This window comes from Serinus canaria, chromosome 12 (assembly GCF_022539315.1).
Source record: "Serinus canaria isolate serCan28SL12 chromosome 12, serCan2020, whole genome shotgun sequence".
Classification (NCBI taxonomy): Eukaryota; Metazoa; Chordata; class Aves; order Passeriformes; family Fringillidae; genus Serinus; species Serinus canaria.
Window position 1 is genome coordinate 8446588 of NC_066326.1, and position 20085 is coordinate 8466672.

At 37.3% G+C, this 20085-nt stretch overlaps 1 protein-coding gene across 1 annotated transcript in view; it reads left to right on the forward strand.

Annotated features, from left to right (window-relative positions):
* Window positions 1-7111: 7111 nt before the first annotated feature.
* The window catches only part of CFAP20DC (CFAP20 domain containing), a 64488-nt gene continuing 51514 nt past the window's right edge, over window positions 7112-20085 (forward strand). Inside the window, exons 1-6 of the mRNA XM_009091296.4 lie at window positions 7112-7184; window positions 8115-8328; window positions 8883-8970; window positions 11155-11244; window positions 11712-11805; window positions 13758-13830. Coding sequence (XP_009089544.4) covers window positions 8935-8970; window positions 11155-11244; window positions 11712-11805; window positions 13758-13830 — 293 coding nt within the window. The 5' untranslated portion in view covers window positions 7112-7184; window positions 8115-8328; window positions 8883-8934. The remainder of the gene's footprint in view (window positions 7185-8114; window positions 8329-8882; window positions 8971-11154; window positions 11245-11711; window positions 11806-13757; window positions 13831-20085) is intronic.

The following is a 20085-nucleotide window of genomic DNA, read 5'->3' on the forward strand; positions in this document are numbered from 1 at the left end:
ATAGATTTATCCTCAATGTATTCCATCAAATCAGTGCTGAGCAGTGGCCAAAAGGACAAGTTACTGAAAGAACATTTGCAAAAGTGCCAGGTGCTGTATATTTTATCCAGCACAGTTCACCTTCATTTCTCATAACCCAAACCTCTATTAATGGCTAATGTGACACCAGCGCCAATGTTTGCCCCTGTGCAGCTGAACCAAATTCCATCATGCCTGGGACCTGAGTATCCCTATTTATCTCAGCAGCCATCCCAGGGCACAGAACCTCCCCAGTCTCCCCTGTCTTTAGATTCATGTTGTACCAAGGTGCAGTGTAGTCTACAGTAGCCTGAGGTAGAAAGTTACACCTCTAGCAGTAAGCTCCAAAAAGAACAGAAAGTTTGGTCAGGGAAGGGACAAGACAAAAACGTGATCTCTTCTCCCAGATTCATTACATTCATGAAAAACTGAGCCAATGAACACAGTTTCACATCATCATGATGGCACTGGTATGCAGGACTCCTGAATTATGCCAGTTTGATTTGCATCCCAAACTTCTCCAGAAGAGGAGGGTAACATGACAGAAATTTAAGAGATTGAAAAACTTTTTCTATTTTAGCAATTCCCTAAAGCCTATTATTCCACACTTACTTTGCATCTTTATTCATAAGATCTAATGATGAAAGCATTCAAACTATATTAGCAGAGTTCTGTGAAAGCTCAGATCATCAGTGCACACAAAAGCATGGTGTGCTTCCACACACATGTATTGCTTTTAGCAATACATCCTGGTAAGAAGTAAATAAATGTACCACTCCACAAACTATCCTCTGTGAGGATGGCTGCTACTCCACAGGCAACCCCAACCCCCAGAACTTGGTTCATTAATTTAAAATGAAATTCAAATGAATTCAAATTTTATCCTTTAAGAGTTAAAGTCATACAGAATTCATGCTTTGGAAGGAGCAATGTATTTATGTCACATTGCCTACTACCCAGTCTTTGCAGTAGTACCAAGCAAGAATATAAATGTATAAATGGAATATCATATTCATTTTAGTAGGTTTAAAATTGTTTGTGCTCCCCTCATGACAGAAGAATTTGTCAGCTCCCTCTAAGAAATATACAGAAACATTTGTTTTAAGTTGTTTAAAATGAACCTACCACAAAATTATCTCTCCTCCTTTTCCATCTGCTTACAATAGAAAATAAAATCTGGCTGTATCTGAAAGAGAAACACAGCTTTAACCTCCACCAGCCTTGGAGGTTTTGAGAACCAGCTACTCAGCCAAAACACAGTAAGTATTGATTTACATTTCAGATCAAAGATATGAACAAAAGACCAAAGACAGTTAACTTTTAGAACCCACTGTATTACATAGAAATGTAAGGCATTAGGTCAAGTACTCCAAATCTTCCTCTTTAAATTGGTGACATTTTTTACTCTTACTTCATATGGAATATCCTGAGACATTAAGCTCCTGAAAGGTTGATGAGAATCCACAGCAGGATGCAGAACAGATGTTATTGATGCTGCCATTAGTGAAAGGTGGGAAGAAATGAAGTCACTACTCATTTGCTTTGGCAGCAGCCAGGCTGACAGGCACTCCCTGGCTGTCCACTCAGCACAGCTCCTGTTGGACACACCACAGCACAGACTTTCTTTTCTGGCTGCTGAGCTGAAAAAACACAGAAAAGAATTTGGACATCTGGGAATTCTGCACTGCAGGAAGAGTTTTAAGAAAGCAGAAGCTGGTCACAATACAAGATAAATGGCCAGGGATGCAGAAATGTGAAAATATTATAGAAGGAAAAAGGAAAAAAAAGTGGGATTGGGTTCTTAGGGGAGTTACAAGAGACAGAGGAAGTTGAGATTTTTAGACAGGAGGAACTCAGGACACAAATCTGCATGACATCTGTCTTTGTGAAGATTTTTTTTCAGAGAACAATTTTGTAAGAGCCAAAATTAAGAATGCTGCATGGAATCCAGTGACTCAGTCCAAAGAAATTCACTGAAAACTGCAGATGCTCTTTATTTCTCAAAATTTGTATTTGTATGTTTATTTATATTCCAAATGTGCAAATAATTTTATTTGAAAGTGCTTTTATTTCTAAAAAACCCATTATTTTATAAATTAATTTAAAAGATAACACAACAGAGGCATTTATATAAAGTGCGTACTATGAGAAACCTTAAACCCTAATGATGTGAACAATAATTGTATGAAAAAGCAGTATCAAAACACTAAACAAAAATCTGACAAGTTGGATGAGCAACATCAAACTATATATTGACTTTTTTTTTTTCCTTGTCAGTAAAAATAAAATCAAAGGTGGAGAGAAAGGAAAATAAGCCCCACAGTTATCAGAACAAATAAAGGCTGTGTTTATCCCATCTCAGCACAAAAGAACACAGGAAATGTCAGAATAGAAGATTCCATTTTGACCCATTGCAACCAATATCCTTCTCTCTAATATTTTATGCTATTTCAAAGGAAATACTCCATGGCATTCTCGTTCTCTGTACAAACTATGTGATGGAGACATGAAGAAATTCCTCTGAGTCCAGACAGCCATCCATTTTAACACTGGATCCTGATGCTTCTCCTGAAATTCCAATTTGTTTTCTTGTCTAGGCAAGTTACTAAAACTTTTTAGGTACTATCTGCCTTAAGATGGTCCCAATAATAGTAAATTACAATGGTTACATTTTTTTGTATATACACACTACAATCAATGGGATAAAGACCACTGGTCCATTTCAGAGGCAAAACACTGTGCAGCACTGGACTGGTGTGGAAATGGTTTCATTCTGAGAACAGCTTGAAGATTGTTTCATTCCATACTGAGAGCACTCTCCTCCAATTCACAATAGATAATGTGCTGAGTGAATAATAGAGAAAAGTAATGTACATTGATTTCTTAAGAAATCATTGGCACCTTAATTGTGTTATAAAAATCAATAGTTTATCATGTAATGGATTTACTGGACAGAGAAGAGTGGCTATGCTATTTAAAGTTCCCACCAGTCATCCAGAGGCTGTTTTTCTTTAATCCTATTCAAAAATTCTCTGAATCAAAGAAGCATGACCGAACTACAAAAGGCATTACACAAAATATCCTTCTACACTGCAAAGCTGAAATTAAACAACCAATAGATTGGCATAGTTTGGGGTGTGTGAATACTAACTCCTGTAAAGCAGTAGCAGGTGCAAAGAGAACCTGCAAATGTTTTGTACTCCAACATAACTTGCCAAACCTAAACACAGGTTGCTTCAATACTAAGGCAAACCATGGCAGATTTTCACTTTTCCTGTGTGCTTTCCTTGTTATTACATAGTTTTAATGAACTATCCTGAGGGAAAGTAGAGGATTAGCACATATACTGCACAAAGCTCATAGATCTTGCAGTTACAGAAATTCACCACCTTTCTTCAGATGATACCACATTTTTTTAATCTGAAACAGATACCAGTTGCCTCAAAATAAACCAAACAAAACACAAAAGAGGAATAAATAAAAAATCTTTTTAACCCTATGCTAATTGTCTTTCTACATTCATGAATGCTGGCTAACTAGTTGGGCATCCTCATTAAATACATCTTCAGGATTCAAGATTTTAATTGCCTGCTCTGAACTGAGATGTGGCCAACTGGTCACAATGGGTGGATTCCTATAAAGCCAGACAAGACATAAGCAGCCAATTTCAAGTATTACTGTCTGAGGACTCAATGCTTTCTGGAGTGGCACAACACATTTATTTTACAGAAAGACTACAACTTTTTCCATCTTTTGTCAACAGAATTAGTCTGGTGATGGAGAGTTGTCTTTGCTCTTAACTCACCACTGTCCAGTGTGGTGTAAAGAACACAGAGATGCAGAGGGAATGTCTCTACAACTTTGCCATCCCTGTTGCAGCTGTGTCTATCCCTTTCAGTCCTCTTGACCATGACCCTTCTGGAGTCTCCTCCTGTGTTTGAGCATCAGGACTCCACATCAGTGAGAGGAAACCTCGTGAAAGTCTAATCTTGGAAGTAGACACCACAGAAATTGGCCCAACTGTGTTTTGTCATAACTATCTACAACCCTCAAATGAGGATTCTTACAGAATGTCCATAATTAAATATTTGTGGGGCTTTGGAAAATAGGTTGTGAACTGATTCTCAATTTTAACATGCTTACCCAAGAAGAGTCTTCTGCAAACTGCTGTTTTCTGAATCAAAGGTGTTACTCCACCTTAAGCAAGGCCTTAAGATGATGGAGAGATTATATGCATCTCCCAAAGAATTTATTTTCTTCTAGAAGATCAAACAAGGCAGTCATGCTAATTAATGAATTTAACTTCTTTATTTATTTGAACAGTAATTCTATCAAAAGACCAAGGTACAAATAAAAATGAGAAAAAATACAGAGCTCTTGTACATGGGTGAAGAAAGAGGGAGCATTCTGCTGGAAATTGTTCAGAGAGCCACAAACTGTAGTGGATACAATGGTGACTAGGCAGTTAAATTACCCAGCATGATGTAATCTTGGCAAACATACTCCTGGGAAGGTGACTGGCTGAGCAGGAATGTTCAGAGGAAATGCAGAGTGGCCTGGCACTGGGGCAAGCACACCTTGGCTCCATGGCAGCTGTCACCAAGTGAAGGCTAAGCAGGCAGCAACTCACAACATATCTCCCTTCCCTGCACATCAAGAATGGAATGAAGGAACTACAAAAAAATTTCATAGGATGCCTGGGTGTCTTCTTTTTAGCTTAAATAGCATTTATAATATATAGATCTCAAGACAAAACATAGCATTTTACAAAATACAGTATGAGCTAGAAAGATAAGAGATCTCCAGACTACATGAACTGACAGTCTTAAAAGGCACAAATCAAACCAATTCAGAAGAATACTGTACTGAACAGACTGGCAAATGGTCATTAGAGCTGAAATGGAGCTTTACACAGAGGGAAGGGAGACTGCTCCAAGTGTGAGCAATGATATGTAATAAGGCTAAGTCAGGAAAGGATGAAGGAAAATACAGAACCATTCCTATTCATATAAACCCAAGCTATCTCAGTGGGGGTCCTTTAAAAATTGCTGGGTTTAATATCACACATCAGATATCTAATGCACATTGAATACTCTCCTAAATTAAATCAATTCATTTCCCAGCATGATGCTCCCAACTTCTCAGTATTTTAATTTAAGACAGGAGACCTAACCACACCTTATGCTTGGGTTATTTACGAGAAGAAGGGATGTTCATGTGTTCCATTTTCCTAGTCCAAGACACAATAGAAATCTCTTCACTGAAATATGTTCTAACATGTAAGGGGTGAAGACAAATGTATTTGAGTTCTCACAGTTTTTCCCGAATTATTACCCAGGCACTTGCTGAACACTCTGCCTTTCCAGGGCTTTGGTAGGTGTACACTGCACGGAGGCTTCAAATATTTAGCCAAAAAAAAGTGCATAACCAAGCAGCTCAGGTACCAACTGCAGCCAACCTACAGGTGCAATCTCACAGAATTAATCACAACAAACACCTTGATTATCTCATCACTATTTTTACAATGTTTCTCACATCACCATAATTCCAAAACAGACTATGGATGGACCAAATTTAATGACACAAGATTCCTTGCCAGTCTTACATTACCTGCAATTTTTGGGTCCAAAGATATGAGGTTTTTTTCTGTAAAACTGGAAAAAAATCAGGGAAAAGAAATTTCCTTCACAGTATGCCTAAGACCAGTTTCCAGTGGCAGCTGGCAAAGGGTACTTGGGCAGCCCAGTTTTGTCCCCAGCAGGCAGGTAGCTCTTTACACCTTACATTCATGGCTTACACAGATGGCTGCTTCATACAACATTTTGAATTTAGGTTCTTCAGCCCAAATCTCAGTTTTTAATCAGAATTTCTAAACTACTCAGGCCTTAGCATAAGGCCTGTCAGAAAGGGTGCAGGGTTTTTAGATACAGTACTATGTGTGATTAATTTCAAAATGACTTCAGGTTCAACCGTATGTTATGAACTATGTAGTGTCTGTTGGCTACAGAACTCCACAATGGTTTTTTAACCTTTCTTTCCCTATAATCATTTCTCTTCTGTCCTTGTTCTATTAACTGTTTTAATTTAATAACCAGTAGCTCTGCTTTAGTATTATTGTTTTCCTTATCTCCAATACCTAAGAACTCTAATCTGTGTAATCCAGAGCATGATAAAACAACATTGGATTTCTTTGAAAATCCTAAGGTAAAATGAGAAAACTAAATACATCCTAAAAGTGATTTAATTCATTCCCTTCCTTGGCAAAATCAGGATGGCACCTTTAAGATGAAAAGTGAGGAAGGTGAGCAAAGCAATGGTGAGCTGAGCACAGCAGGTCCCATCAATGGCTCAGCCCTTCCAGTTCATGTATTTCATTATGCCCTGATGGGTTACAAGGTTCTTAATCATTGCTCTTCATAGAAACATTAAGACACACTTTGAGGAAGAAAACGGTATTCCAGTACTTTTCTGTGAAAAGGCTACAAAGTTTCATGAAGAAGTCCTGTGATCAAAAAAGCAGTCAGCTCAAGGGAAGATCTTCTTTGACTAATGTCTCATTATAAAACCCCAGATCAAATTGGTTCCCCATAACCTTGTTCCCAGAGGTTTTTGAAGCCATCGGGAGGTGTTTGCTTGTACTTGCCAGCGATGTTAAACTAATGGGGCTGTCCTTCTCCCTTCCCTCTCACAGGGAAAATGCCAGACCTCCGAGACCACTGTAATTCCTTAAAAACCAAAGACTTTGATGTGGCTGCTGTAGCTCACACGTCATCCCTATCAAAAAAACAAAACAAAACAAAACAAAACAAAAGAGAAAAAAAAAATTTAGACTGCAGCCTTAAAGGGGAAAGGGCAAATATGTTTCATGAGCTGACATGTCAACGACGTTTGCACTTGAGGCACCTGCACGGGCCCTGGGTGACACGGCGTCATCTCCCACACGCTTGGGGGCACCAGTGAGGGGCCAGCACAGGCTCTGCGACAGCCTCGGCCATTTGTGAGTGACTTGGTGCGGGGCCGGGGACCACGGCACCGCAGCCCCCACGGGCCACCAGCACCCTGCACCCCGAGCGGCCGCCACCGCCGCTGCCCCCGAGCCGGTACCGGCCCTCAGGGGCCGCCCCGCCCTCGCCGCCATCTTCAACGGCCCCGCCGTCCTCACCCAGGTGAGACCCGGCGGGCACGGACCTGCCCGATCCCCGATCCCCGTCCTGATCCCGGCCCCGAACCCCATCCTGATCCCAACCAACCCCGGCTCCGGCGGAGGGGCGGGGGAGCCGCGGCCGTGCCGCTGTCGCTGCGCAGCGAAGGGGGAGCCGCAGGTGGTCGCGGGTCTTGTGTCAAAGCGTTTTGCAGTCCCATTTTTATAAAGCGAAAGGCTCTGTTTTAAGTTGGTTTTCCTCTTAATTCTGCACAATTCTGCATAAAAGCTTGTTTTCCCCACTATTCTGCATAAAAGCTTCTCCCGTTGGAGAGCCAGCAGTCTCGCAATAGCTTATTAATGGTCTTTCTGCTCATTTATTATGGTAACTTGTATTTTGAGAAAATATATAGTGGTGTTACAAACTCAGCTTTAAATATTTAATATGTGGAATTCATTTGTCTGGGAGATACTAAAACCCTTCATCAGTGATGAACTGCTCTCCCTGGCGTGTCCCAGCCACCATAAATCAGCTCTGGCTTTGGGCCCGTGATGGTGAGTTATATGTATGAACAGTCTCGGGTCTAAGCCTGTGTGCCCTGCCAGAAATAGTGTACTCGTGTCATTTTTCAATGCAAATTACTAGTATGTGCAAATTCACTTTATTTTGCTTCACAGATATGACTTTAGAATAAAAAATCTCAAATAAACCTTGCTTTTCCAACACTGGGATATGGATCAGAAGCTTGTATCCTTATACTTATGTAAATAGTGCCTTTTAAGATAAGGGACTAACCATGACTATGGTTAGGTCTGTTTTAGGTCTGTGTGAGTCTGTCCATCCCTGTCTCTCCTGGATTTAGAGCAGTGCTTAGTACAATTTAGATTAAGAGAGCATGAAGGTCTGTTTGCATTTGCTGTTTGTGAAATGCTCTTTTTGTTTGTTACTTTCAAGGACCAATTGCTGAAATTGGGACTACATAAACACCAAATATTATTGAAATATACCTGAGAAGCTGTCACAGGATGGAGATATTTTTGCAGAGTCCTGAGAGGCTTGGTGAATGGAAGGAATAAGGGGCCCTTTGGATACTGCTACTTTATTGTTGATGTAAGAAGCATGGTGAAACCAGTGATTAAAGTCACTGCACAAACCAAGACATCACAAGGTAAATTCGGATAGGAATCTATTCAAAGATAAATATCTTTCATTGTTGCTTAACTCCATAAATTACTTTCTTGATTATTTGTCATTGAATGATATGTTAGAGATTTCTGTTGCAGCTGTTTCATGTGTCTACTTTTCTATATGGAATGTTAAGCTCCTCTTTAATGGATTCTAATGTTTTCCAGCAGGCACTTGAGAACAAAGAACAATAAAAACATATGTGTTAAAGATGATTTTTCAGCATTTTTAAAGAATGAGAAGGTCTTCATTGATTAAAAAGAAGGACTGACATAAAATTACTAGTTCTACTTGGAATATAAGAAAAGGCAGCCCTGAGTACTTGATGCAGAAAGAGAATGTTTTCCAAGATGGTGTCAATATGAATATTATTTTGGTGCTAATTCTTTTGCAGTAGCATTCTGATGCAGTTGATTCACATTTCTACTCAGAAAAGTACTTTATAATAGTAGTCACATATTTTAAAATATGGCTGGAGTGTCATTATAGGATTTTTTCATGTCAAATCCTACATAAAGTTGTTTGTTTGTTTTTCAGCATAGCTTGCAAGTGTCTTTACTGATTGAGAAGCTAAAATTATTTTCTGCCTATGAAAGCTGGAAAAATGTTCAGGAACCACTATCAGGTAAAACAGAAATAATTCTAATTTTTACCCATTTTCATTTCATCTCTGAGAGAGGTCGATTAAAATAGCTTATCCTGAGATGCAAAAAGTCCAGCTGCAGGTGTGTTTTGGAGTGTTTCATAATTCAGTATTTTTGGAGAAGTGTTATGAAGTAGTGGGTAGCTGTCAGGTTTAGAATGGGCACAACATGAGTTTGCCAATGGCTTTTGTTCTTTACCCTTGTGGCCAGGGAAGGCACATTTGCTTCCATGCAATCACGGAAGGAGTCCCAGCTCCTAAGGTGTAGTCAGAAAAGGGGGGATGGTTTATTCCCTAGGTCCAGCACAAGCATGTGACAAGAGCAATTGCATTATTTGGAGCTTCATTATCCCTTTTACTCCTTCCTGACCTCTCTTTCCACCACACTTTGCCCTCCCTTTCTCTGCACCAGTTCCATCCTAACAGAACAGCCCATCCCAACTACATTTTCCCCACTGGTCCCAGGTGTTCTACTTCTGTACCCAAAATTGATATTTCTGATGCTGTTCCCTAGGCTGTCTCAGCTGTTCATGGAATTTCTGATGCCTAGCTGCCACTGGCTTTGCAGGATGTGCTCCCAAAGATGCTCCATACTCCCCTCCAGTTGATTGTGGAGTTTGGCAATTCTTGCCTAACTTCACTGGGGCCCCTCATGAGGCCTAACAATCCTTCACAGCACCAAGGAACTTTTGTCAGCAAAAGTTGCATCACTGTTTGTTTGACATTTTCTCATGTCATGTCTGGTATTTTTCCATGTCCTGTTCAGTTTAACCTCAAATCAGGGCCAACTCAAGGGCTGTGCAATTAACAAAATGTATTTGTAAAGATGGAAGGAAAAGCCACTTGTTTAAGATTTGCTGCAAGCACATACAGCTTGGCAGTTAAAAATCTTTTAAACTTTTTTGAGAGCTTGATCCTGTAGTCCTTAAATGAATCAGATAACTTGGAAATTGATAGTATAACGTATTAAAAAAATTGATCCATTGTAATTTTAAAAAATATTTTGAGTGCAGTTTATGGACTGCCATTTTGAATTTCCTTCGAATTTACTAAATCCAGTCACTGGATCAACCATGTGGCTGGAGCTGCCAGGTGTGTGTGGGCAGAGGAAAATACCTAATTCATATACAGTGCAGAGTTGATGTTCTCTGAAAAACTAATCTGAGGAGCATTTCTTTTGCTTGCCCCTCTTGCTCATTCTGACTTGCAGGCAATTGCTTGGGCAGCTGAGCATAAAGAGAATTGGGGAGTGCAGGCAACTAGAAAAGAGAAGGGAATGGCAGAGTTGTAATGATTGATTAGGTCAACCATGCTGCTGAAAAATGCTTAGCAAACTGTAGGCTCAGTGCATCAGGTGTCACAAAAAATGTGACATCAAATGGCAAAAATCTAGAAGGAAGTAATTCCCTAAGCAGAGGTGATGAAGCTAATCTCTCCAAGAGCCTGTGTTTGGATTCCTTGATGTGCAGTAGGGCACATGCTCTGTGTCAGGAGTTTTCCACCTGACAGGGACATCTATAATAATCTTTTTCCAGTAGTAATTCTCTGTTCCCTCATGAAGGCTGTAGCCCTTACCCTTTTCATGGTGATACTGCTTGGAACAGATCCACACCCAGGCTGCTTAAGTTGGCCCAGGTTGAAATTTGGTAACTAGTAGAAAAGTTACTGCAAAATATGTAAGGAGAGCCATTTACATATGTAGACAAATGGTGTAAACTTAATTTCCTTTGGAAATCAGACAAAACATCGAATCTGCAACACCTTTTATTTTTTAGCAGCATGTTTTAAAACTAATTTCATTTGGCAAATTGAAGAAATAAATCTTATCCAAGTATAAATTAGTCATCTCTTGCATGGTTTTTGAATGTCTACAATACTTTTGCTTTTTAGAGAATGACATAATAAATAAAATAATTTCAAAATACTCCATGGTATTCCTTCAATTTTATCTTCTAATCCTCTAGTAAAGCCAAATATTGACTACATGAATTGATATGTTATAGTAGTCTAGAAGTTGCTGTTGATATTCTGCTGTCTGACTGATCAGTAATACTCACTGTGGTAACAACATGATACAGAGGGATTCCTAAGTTCTCATCTTGACCCTTGATAATTTAGTGCTGAGCATTTGACTGGCTAATGTATCCTCAAACTATTTTATCATAGGGGGGCCGGTTTGTTGAAATATTCAGTGCTCAAGGCAAGAACCCAGGAGCAAAATGGAAGATTTTTGGCAACCCATCAGCTATATCAAAAGTAAGTTTTAAAAAAATCTATAAAACCTAGAGTATAAACCAGAAAAATGTGAATGAAGCTTAAAATTAGAAGGTAATGAGGGCTTTGACCTGACAGTGAAGTTGTCACTTGCAGTTCTATCATTTTGGCAGACTAAATGACTACTTAAATTACTTCTATATGCCTGCTTGCAGACTGAGTTGGTCACAGTGTAATTTTACAGTTTAAATATTTAGAAAGTAATTTTGGCACTCTGGTAACCAGTGAATTGAGCTTTGCTCACTGAATCGTGAATCGTGTTTGTCAGCAATATTTGTTCATAAAACACACAAGTAAAGGACATATTTGTGTGGATTATATTTTTGCCATCAAATGTGAGCCAGTCATACTTGCAGTGCCATCTGCATTTTCTGATATGTTACTAGCATGGTTGGTTGACAGGAGGAGAATTCTATCAGGATGCTTATGTTTGTTGTTCCTTTCTGTAGGAATATGACAAAGAACTAAAAGGCTTTGTTTTTGTACTTGAAGGAAACAGTCTAACCAACAAAATGAAGCTACCAAGGGAAACCAAACAAACTTGTGAGTATCAAGGAATTAAATGTCTGTGATGCTGTTCTGATTATTTCATCAATCTTATATTGGAATGCTAAACATTATTCTCCCTTAGTTCAGACATAATTCAGCATGGAAAAGTTTTTTAACTTTTTAGCAAGTCAATTACAAATAAGTAAAACTTACAGAAATGCCATATTAGAGTAGGTGCTGTAGGGAAGATCTGACATGTTCTGGTGCTGCCAAGGTCACTTTGTACCTGATCCTGCTACAGACCAATGTCTGCTAAATAACCTCTGATTCCATTCAGCACTTAAAAAAGTCAGTAATTCTACTGGCATTAATGAATGTAAACTAGGTTCTTGTCCTCTTTCTTAGTTTACTTTTTAAAGAATTTTTGGTTTTGTATCAAATAAGTGCTAGCAGTACAAGAAATTTATACCCAAATTTCCTCTGTGTTTATGTAATCAGTGTTTAAGGTACTGTGGAGTGTTTTCCCAGGATGTCTGTTGCACCACAATAATCCAGAATCCAAGCAGTCTGCAGTACAGACTTCTGCAATGCAGAAGTCATCATATGTTTTAAACTCCATGACAGGGTGCTGTACCTTATAAGGCTTGTAGGAGTGAATTGAGCTGGCTTAGAATTAACTGCTTGCTTTTGAAGAAAAATTGAGATAGTGATTTTAAACAAATGGAATGGGAATCTTCCAGTGTACTTCTAATGTAGGGTATTCAGTAAGACATATTTTTTTTTCCAATAAACACAAAAAAAAAAATTTCTTTGTGCTTGTGGCTCTGTAAGGCCTTTAAGTTTAGTCTGATTTTCATAAAAGAAATTGGCTGTTATCTTTATTAAAATAAATATTAATGCAATGTATATTTTTGAGAAACCAAACTAATTTATTTTCAATGGTACAGTAAGCTAATATATCAAACAGTAAACAATTAAAATGAAAACAGTTGCTAACTGTTGCAGAATAGTAAAATGAGTATTAAGAAGTTATTGTGTAGGTAATCACTGCTAAAAATAGTTTGGTTTTAAATTTACTTTAGTTAATGCTGCAATACTGCAGTCAGGTTTCCATCTGTTACCATTCTGTTTCCTTCTGTCTTGGTCTCTTCCTCTCTTGAGGTGTATGTACCTCAAGTATTTCATTAATCAAGTATATGGTCTCCCAGTTGCACTGGAACTTTGTATTCTCTTCCAAAATAAAAGCTACTATATATGCAAATCTAATTTGAAGTTTTAAGGTGTCATTTGGCCCTCAAAAGAAGAAAGTTCTGATGTGTCGTTCTTTAGAGGAGGAGCCAGTGTTGCTGTTCAGGCTTGTGAAGTCAATGAAAAGCAGCCTGACGGGATATCTAAGAAAAGCCTGAAAGTCCCTGATGGGATATCTAAGAAAACAACATATGGTTCAATTCAAACAGCTTTGTACTGTTTTCCCTTGATAGGGAGCTACCTGATTTTTTTTTTGTTTGCTCCTTCAGTCAAACTCCTTTGTTATTATTCTAAAAATCAGAAGCCTCCACTGAGAGGCATTGTCATGATCTGAATTGCATTCTTACCCAAGAGTTTTGTTGGAGTTGCTTAGCAAGGTGTACATTGTCACCAACATGAGTGCAAGTTTAACATCACTATAAGATAGTCTTGATAGGACAGTATTAGTTCATTTTATAATTCTTATGGGATATTTATTGTCTTCATGCTCTTGGAGAACAAAAATTGTAACCTAAAAACCAGGTTTCTTTTGCTTTCATGAGAATTCCACCAAAATCACAGATGGGACTTTTAAAACAATACTTTTATTGCAGTTTGAATTGGATTTCTTGAGGTTTTTCTCGTGTTCATATGTTGTGTGAACCTTGGGAAATAGTGTTGTAGGAGCATAGCATATGGTACAAAATCGAAATGCTGGATAGTCAAACGTGCATCTGCATGCACACAGCACTTTTTTTCTTTTTTTCTCCTGTTTCTAGTGGGACTGGTGCAGCAATATCTGACACTTCAGATTTTTGTGCCATTGGGAAAAGACTTCTCCACTGAGTTACTGTAAGATGCATAAAATTTCTTTGAATACATAAAGTGAATCCTTGATTGAGGTCATTAATTGTGGTGGCAGATTTTGCATTAAAGCATGGTGACTTGTCAAGTCAATAAAAAGTAATTAAGCTAATGAGATCATTATTTCTTAGATGTTTTAAATACTGACATTCATTTGAAGGCAGAACAAACTCCAAAAAATCCTGAATGAAGATGATGAAAAATCCAAAGAAATGGACACAGATTTGTTAAATATATGAAAATACTGGTGCATGAGGACTGCCTGAAAATTCATGAGAGATTTATCCATAAGTCATAAGAGAGGGCCCTCTGGTCTAAGGCAAAAAGAAATACATATTCTAATAACTGGAGGAGAAAAACACAACCAAACAAATGCTAAAAAGCTAGAAAAACAAATGGAGTGCTCAACTGATATAATTTGTTCCACAGTGTGAAGAAAGAGAGATGCAGCAGAAACAGACATTTTATTAGTTAGGTGTGAAATGATTTAATAGAGTTTTAAACTTGGGCAGTTGTCAGGCTTTGGACAGCATTTCTCCCTCAGTGGCACCATCTGTTTATACTATATATAAACAGCACAGCTCACTCAGCTTTGTAGCCCAGAGAGTATCTGAGATTGGACAAAGAAAAAAAATATTAGGCCATTAGAAGCCCTGCAAGCAAAGATGAGTTGAATGATACCAATTAAATTAGCAATTAAATTGTGTAAAATGAAAGAAGGATTTTATTTTTGTTTGACTTTCTGTAAGTTTGCATTTAAAGGGACAAAGGGACAAAACAAATAGGATATGTCATGCAGCACACAGAGACCAAACACCAAGTATCAACTCAAAACCAGGATTTGTTTCTGATGTTCATTCTGTAGCGGGGGCAGAGATTTAATGACAGGTGCAGGAATTCAGATTTTTTTGTAATGTCATCTTCAGCTTGATTCTTTTGGGTATTTGCCACCCTCTTAACAAGAACCTCTTTTCTTCTTCTACTAATTTTATTTTTCTCGTTGCTTGCTATTTTTGATAAAAACATTTTCTATCACCTGTCCCGCCCTTATTTCCCTTTTCTCTTTCCAGCTTATATTTAAACTTTACATTTTTCTCATCTTTTCTTTCTACTTCCTGTTCCCATCTTTACTATGTCCCTCTTATAAAAGCAATTATATGTTCTTATTATATTCTTAGGTACTTTGATAGATTTAAATACATGTATTTTGTATTTGCTATATATATATTTTATGTAACATATACTATATTGCTATATAATGCATATAATATAAACTATATTAACTATATTTTCTCTGAAGATCCAGTTACTTTGAATGAAGGTGTTCATGTCTTAAAAGTACAATATCAGTTGTTCCCCACTAAGTGCAACTGTATGAAAAAGTTAATAAAAGTTCTTTAAAAATATTTTAATACTGAGTTTTGTATTTGAAATCAATTTACTTGTACCCATAAAGTCCTTCAAGACTTGCAGAACAGACAATGCAATATTTTATCCCAGAATACTTAAGATAATCCAGTAAATAATAAAGACAAGTCCTTCTTGCCATGTGACTGCTGTTCAGTTCCCTTCTTTTCAGATATTTTGAAAGAAATCTCATGCTTGTTTGCAGACAGAGTGTAGATGGTGTTGTTGCTTCCTGAAGTTTAATGTTCGAAGATGGTTTCTTACACAACCTGACTACTTAGTGCTGAATCTTTGAGCAGCTTCAAGTGAAAATTGATAGCATGCCAAGCTATGAAATTTACTTTATGTAAAAATCATTGACAAGTTTTGTAATAGCTGGGCATGAGGCTTTATGTTGCATTTCTTGCTCTCTCATTCTGCAGAGAGATGAAAATAGGAATTTAGTTTGAGCCTCATCTTCTTTTGCATTCTGTTCAGTGACTGATTCAGTCAGCAAACAAGAATTTCTTCAAGACCATCCATCACTGCTGGCATCAGCAGAGCTAAACTTTCTAACTTGCTGCTGTCAACCAATCATTCGAGATTCCTGCCAAAAATACTGAAATGTGCAAACCATATATTGGCTGGTTTATCTTTTCTTCAGAGGAAACCTTAATAGAATTTTAGATACTTTTTAATGTGGCATGATTAGATGAATACCACCACATTAACAGTCAATGTATTGATCTGTAAAAATGGGTAAAATAGATTGTGGATGAAAAATTTGATGAAGCATAATAAAATCACAACTAAAGTAGAGAGCATGTAATTTATGCAGCTTCTTTGGAGCAAATAATAGCAAAGCTATTAGTAATGCTGAACATAGCTGTCTGCTGCAAATGCAGTAGCCAGTTGTTAAATCTTCAGTGTTATGGATTTTGCTACTTTTCTCAAAAAGCAAAGGTAATTCAATGTTTGAAAAAATATTTGCATGTAAAAGAAAACAGCATCTGGCTTGTGTTGTCATTTTTGCTTTAATTCCCAGTACATGGACATGTGGGTGTTAGTATTTCTGCTTGGCATTTTGACAAGCACTCAAACATTTATTCTTAAAGAACTGTAATGCCAGTCATGGTCATACTTTGTTTCTGATATGGTTTTTCTCAGTGTTTGGTATCACATGAAATTAGCACATCCTTGTAATGGGAAGTTTTACAGCAAAGAGTAGAGCAGTTGATGTGAGGAAACAGACCTTGAATTTGTACCATAGCATTAGGAAAAAAAAAAACAAACCCAAAAAAAACAAAAACAAAACAAAAAGAGCAGACTGAGCTGGTGTAAGAACAAGGATGAGATGCTCAATTCCTGGTTATGTACTGAAACATTTTGTGGTCTTGTATGAGTCCCTGTTTATTGTTCAATCTTTTTTTCCCCAGTTCAGGCATGGTACTTACTCATCCATTGCTACAGCTCTGAAGTCACACTGCCTCTCTCACTGATGCCCAATTCATGCTGCTTCAAACTTGTTTAAATCTTAGCATGGTAAATAGCTGTAAAACACATGTGGCACAACTTGTAGCTGGGGAGGTCTGAATTCTTTTAAGAGCTCCCCTCAGCTCTGCCATGAAAACCTGCAGAGCAGCATGGCCATTGTCAGTGAGAGCTGCTGCTGCCCCCCAGCCCAGACGTGCTGCCCGGTGTTAATGTGCCGTGGGGCCCTGCTGTGCTGCCACTTCCTAGAATCACTCAGCACCTCATGGACCATCTTTCCAGCCAGAATGTGCTGAGGATTCACATGATTGCTCATTCACTCCAATGGTACCTATGTCTCTTAATTTCTTAATTCTTCCTGGTGTTCCAACCTCAGCCTTTTAACCTTTGCTCAGCTGGCAAAGCCCTTACCAACAGGTTGGCTCAGTTACTGTCCCACTGTTCATAGTCAAACTAGCTTTGCTTGCCACTAGCCTTAGCCAGCTCCAGAAGACATCAGCTATTATATTCTGAATCAATGCAGACTCTGTGAGAGTCTCAAACTCTGGAACATACCTGATAAGTTTTCTGTTGAAGCTAGTTATGTATAAATGAATCTGTAGGGGAAAATGGGTTAAAATCTCTTTATTCCTGAAGTAGTTGTGCTTGCTGATAAGAAATCTTATTGCAAACCCTCTGTACAGTGGAATATATATTTTGGTACCATATTTCCTGTTTTCAAAGAGTTGTTTCTATAAATATAAGCTTATTACTTTGAGATTTTTAATAACCACAGTATAATAGGTTTTACAAGCATAGCTAATTTATTCATAGATACCATAACAGTTTGAATTTATGTGAATTAGATGCTATCATAATCAGTCATCATTTTAGCTTTGCTGACAGAGATATCCTAAATTACTCATGTTAACCCAAACACCCAGCATGTTTTCAGATACAGAACAATATGAATCTTGGTTAGTCTTGCAAAACTTGGACCAAACTCTTAAAATTCAAAGCAGGACATAGATGCTAGTTCTATCATGTACATCTAAAATTATTGGAAGATTTTAGACAGAGAATGAAGGTAAACTTTATTCAATGGATTTGTCTGAGAGATTATTTGAAATTCTGGTATTTAGTAGCATGAGACATGTTCCTTGATTTTTTTGTGAAACAGGAGTGAAATACAGAAATATTCTTAGAAGTATTAGGGTGTGTTAAATTTCATCATTTACAAAGGAGATTTTAACTCATATATTTGAAAGTAAAAAAATTTTAATACCTCTCCCAGTCATCACATCTTCTAGAACTTTAGATGGAAGCATTAATAAGAACTAAAATGCTATTTATTTATATTTTGGTTGGGAGAGGTCAGGATTCACCATTTCTTCATAACTGCTCATATTTTGAAAGATTGTCATTCTAACAACCAGATTTGATGATTCTTTGCCACTTGTGTTACTCCCTCCTTATGGATACTGGTTAAGGGCACTTTGTGGGTTTTTTGCTCTCCAGAAAAAAAAACCACTATCAACAGGAAATTCCAGTATACAGTACAACTTGTTCTCTTGATCTGGGTGACATAGCAGTCTTCCAGATCTCTTGTTTTGTAGAGATTTGATGATTTTCAACGTAACTACTTCTGTTTTTATGAGGGCAGGATACATTGCTCTGGATTGCAGATCATCAGGCAGCCACTTCAGTAATGTAGTATCTTCTACAAGACCAACTTACAAGTAGCATATAAAATAAAATGTATGTGAAGTACAGGGTGCCTGTGAATAAGCAAATTTGAGAATCTGAAAGCAAATCAGATGACAATTGGTATTACTTTGTTTTCTGTCTTTAAAATGGAGTTGATGATGATAATGATGCCACCATGTAATGTTTAGGAAGCATGTGCCTTTTATGGAGGAAATGGCACTACAATTGTAAAGTACTGATGTACTAATAGTGAAGCATTAGCAGAGAATTCTCTCTGGATTTTGACCAGGATACAAAGAGATCTCTGTTAGTGTTAAATTGCATGGGAGCTTAGCAACATCAGTGAAATGCCTGCTTTCATGTTTGGTAAACTTCCAGGTTACATCATTTATAAAGAGAAAAACACTTTCATATGAAGACCAAGTGATTCTGACAAATGAAGCATCCCTTCAACAGTTCAGTATTGTTTTTTCCTGAGTTCATTTTTAGCCTTGAATTGAACATTAACAAATGGTTATAAATTATTATCCATACAGAAGCAAAGTGAATAGGCAATCTGAGCAGATGAGTCTAGCTGTGCTCTTGGGTAGTTGCTACCATTCACTTGCAATCTCACTAGAGTTACCATTGTGAGGCAAATAGTCAATCAAATTTGAAGATGTAAAATAAAATTGAAAATTGAATTGGAAGGTAATTTTACTTTCAAATGGCTTGCAAATGTAGATGTTAAGTGTGAAATGAATGAAGTTAATGACCATAGCTGGAAGACTTATGCACCTGCTGATCACAGGAATATTATTATAAATGAGGTTGATTTTCTTGTTGACCACCTCATTTTTCTCAACATGGTCTCATTACTTTGCTATCACATCTGACCCTTAGATATAAATACTCAAGCACAGACATAATAAAAATACATTAACTCCTGTATAGATTTTTTTAATTCATCTTTGAAAAATCAAGATGTGTGCTGCAGATGTTTCTTGCTATTGTAGGTTTAGCATAAGTTCTGCTTTTGGATAGCAGGAGAAAAAGTTGTGTGTCACCAAAAGTATGTGTGTCACCAAAAGTACTCTGGAGTAATTTTGTAACTGAGGGATCTAATGTTCTAGCTCCCATTGTCTGAATTATTTCAGAAAAGAGTTTCTCCAGATATTTCCTTATTTTTATTTTCCAATAAGCAATGTAATTGAAAAGTCTGAAAGTTCACTAACTCTTAAATAATTATCTTCCTTCTCCAGGGAAATAAATTATTTTATATAATTTTAAGGCCATCTTCTTTTTTTTTTTTTAATTTACCTGTTTGAATGTTTCACCTACTTTTGCCTGTGGAATATAAGTATTTTTATTATTTTAAATGTATTTACAGAAATATATTACACTTCTTACTTCTTTAGGAGTGATTATATGTGTGCATCTCAGGTTTGCCCCTTCCTTATGGCACATCTATTGTCATAAAAAGTCCTACTTTAGACTTAAATGACAGAGTCTGATATAAATGTGTGCCTTTTGATCTAAATAAATGTGTTCAGTGTTACATTCTGGAATGTAACTGAATTGTAAATTTACCAATGGCCCTTCTATAACCAAGGTTCTTTTTTTTTTTTTTTTCATGAGGGAGAGAGATAAACCTACTCATCAAAGAAATAAATAATAAATTTTAAACATATTGAATTGATA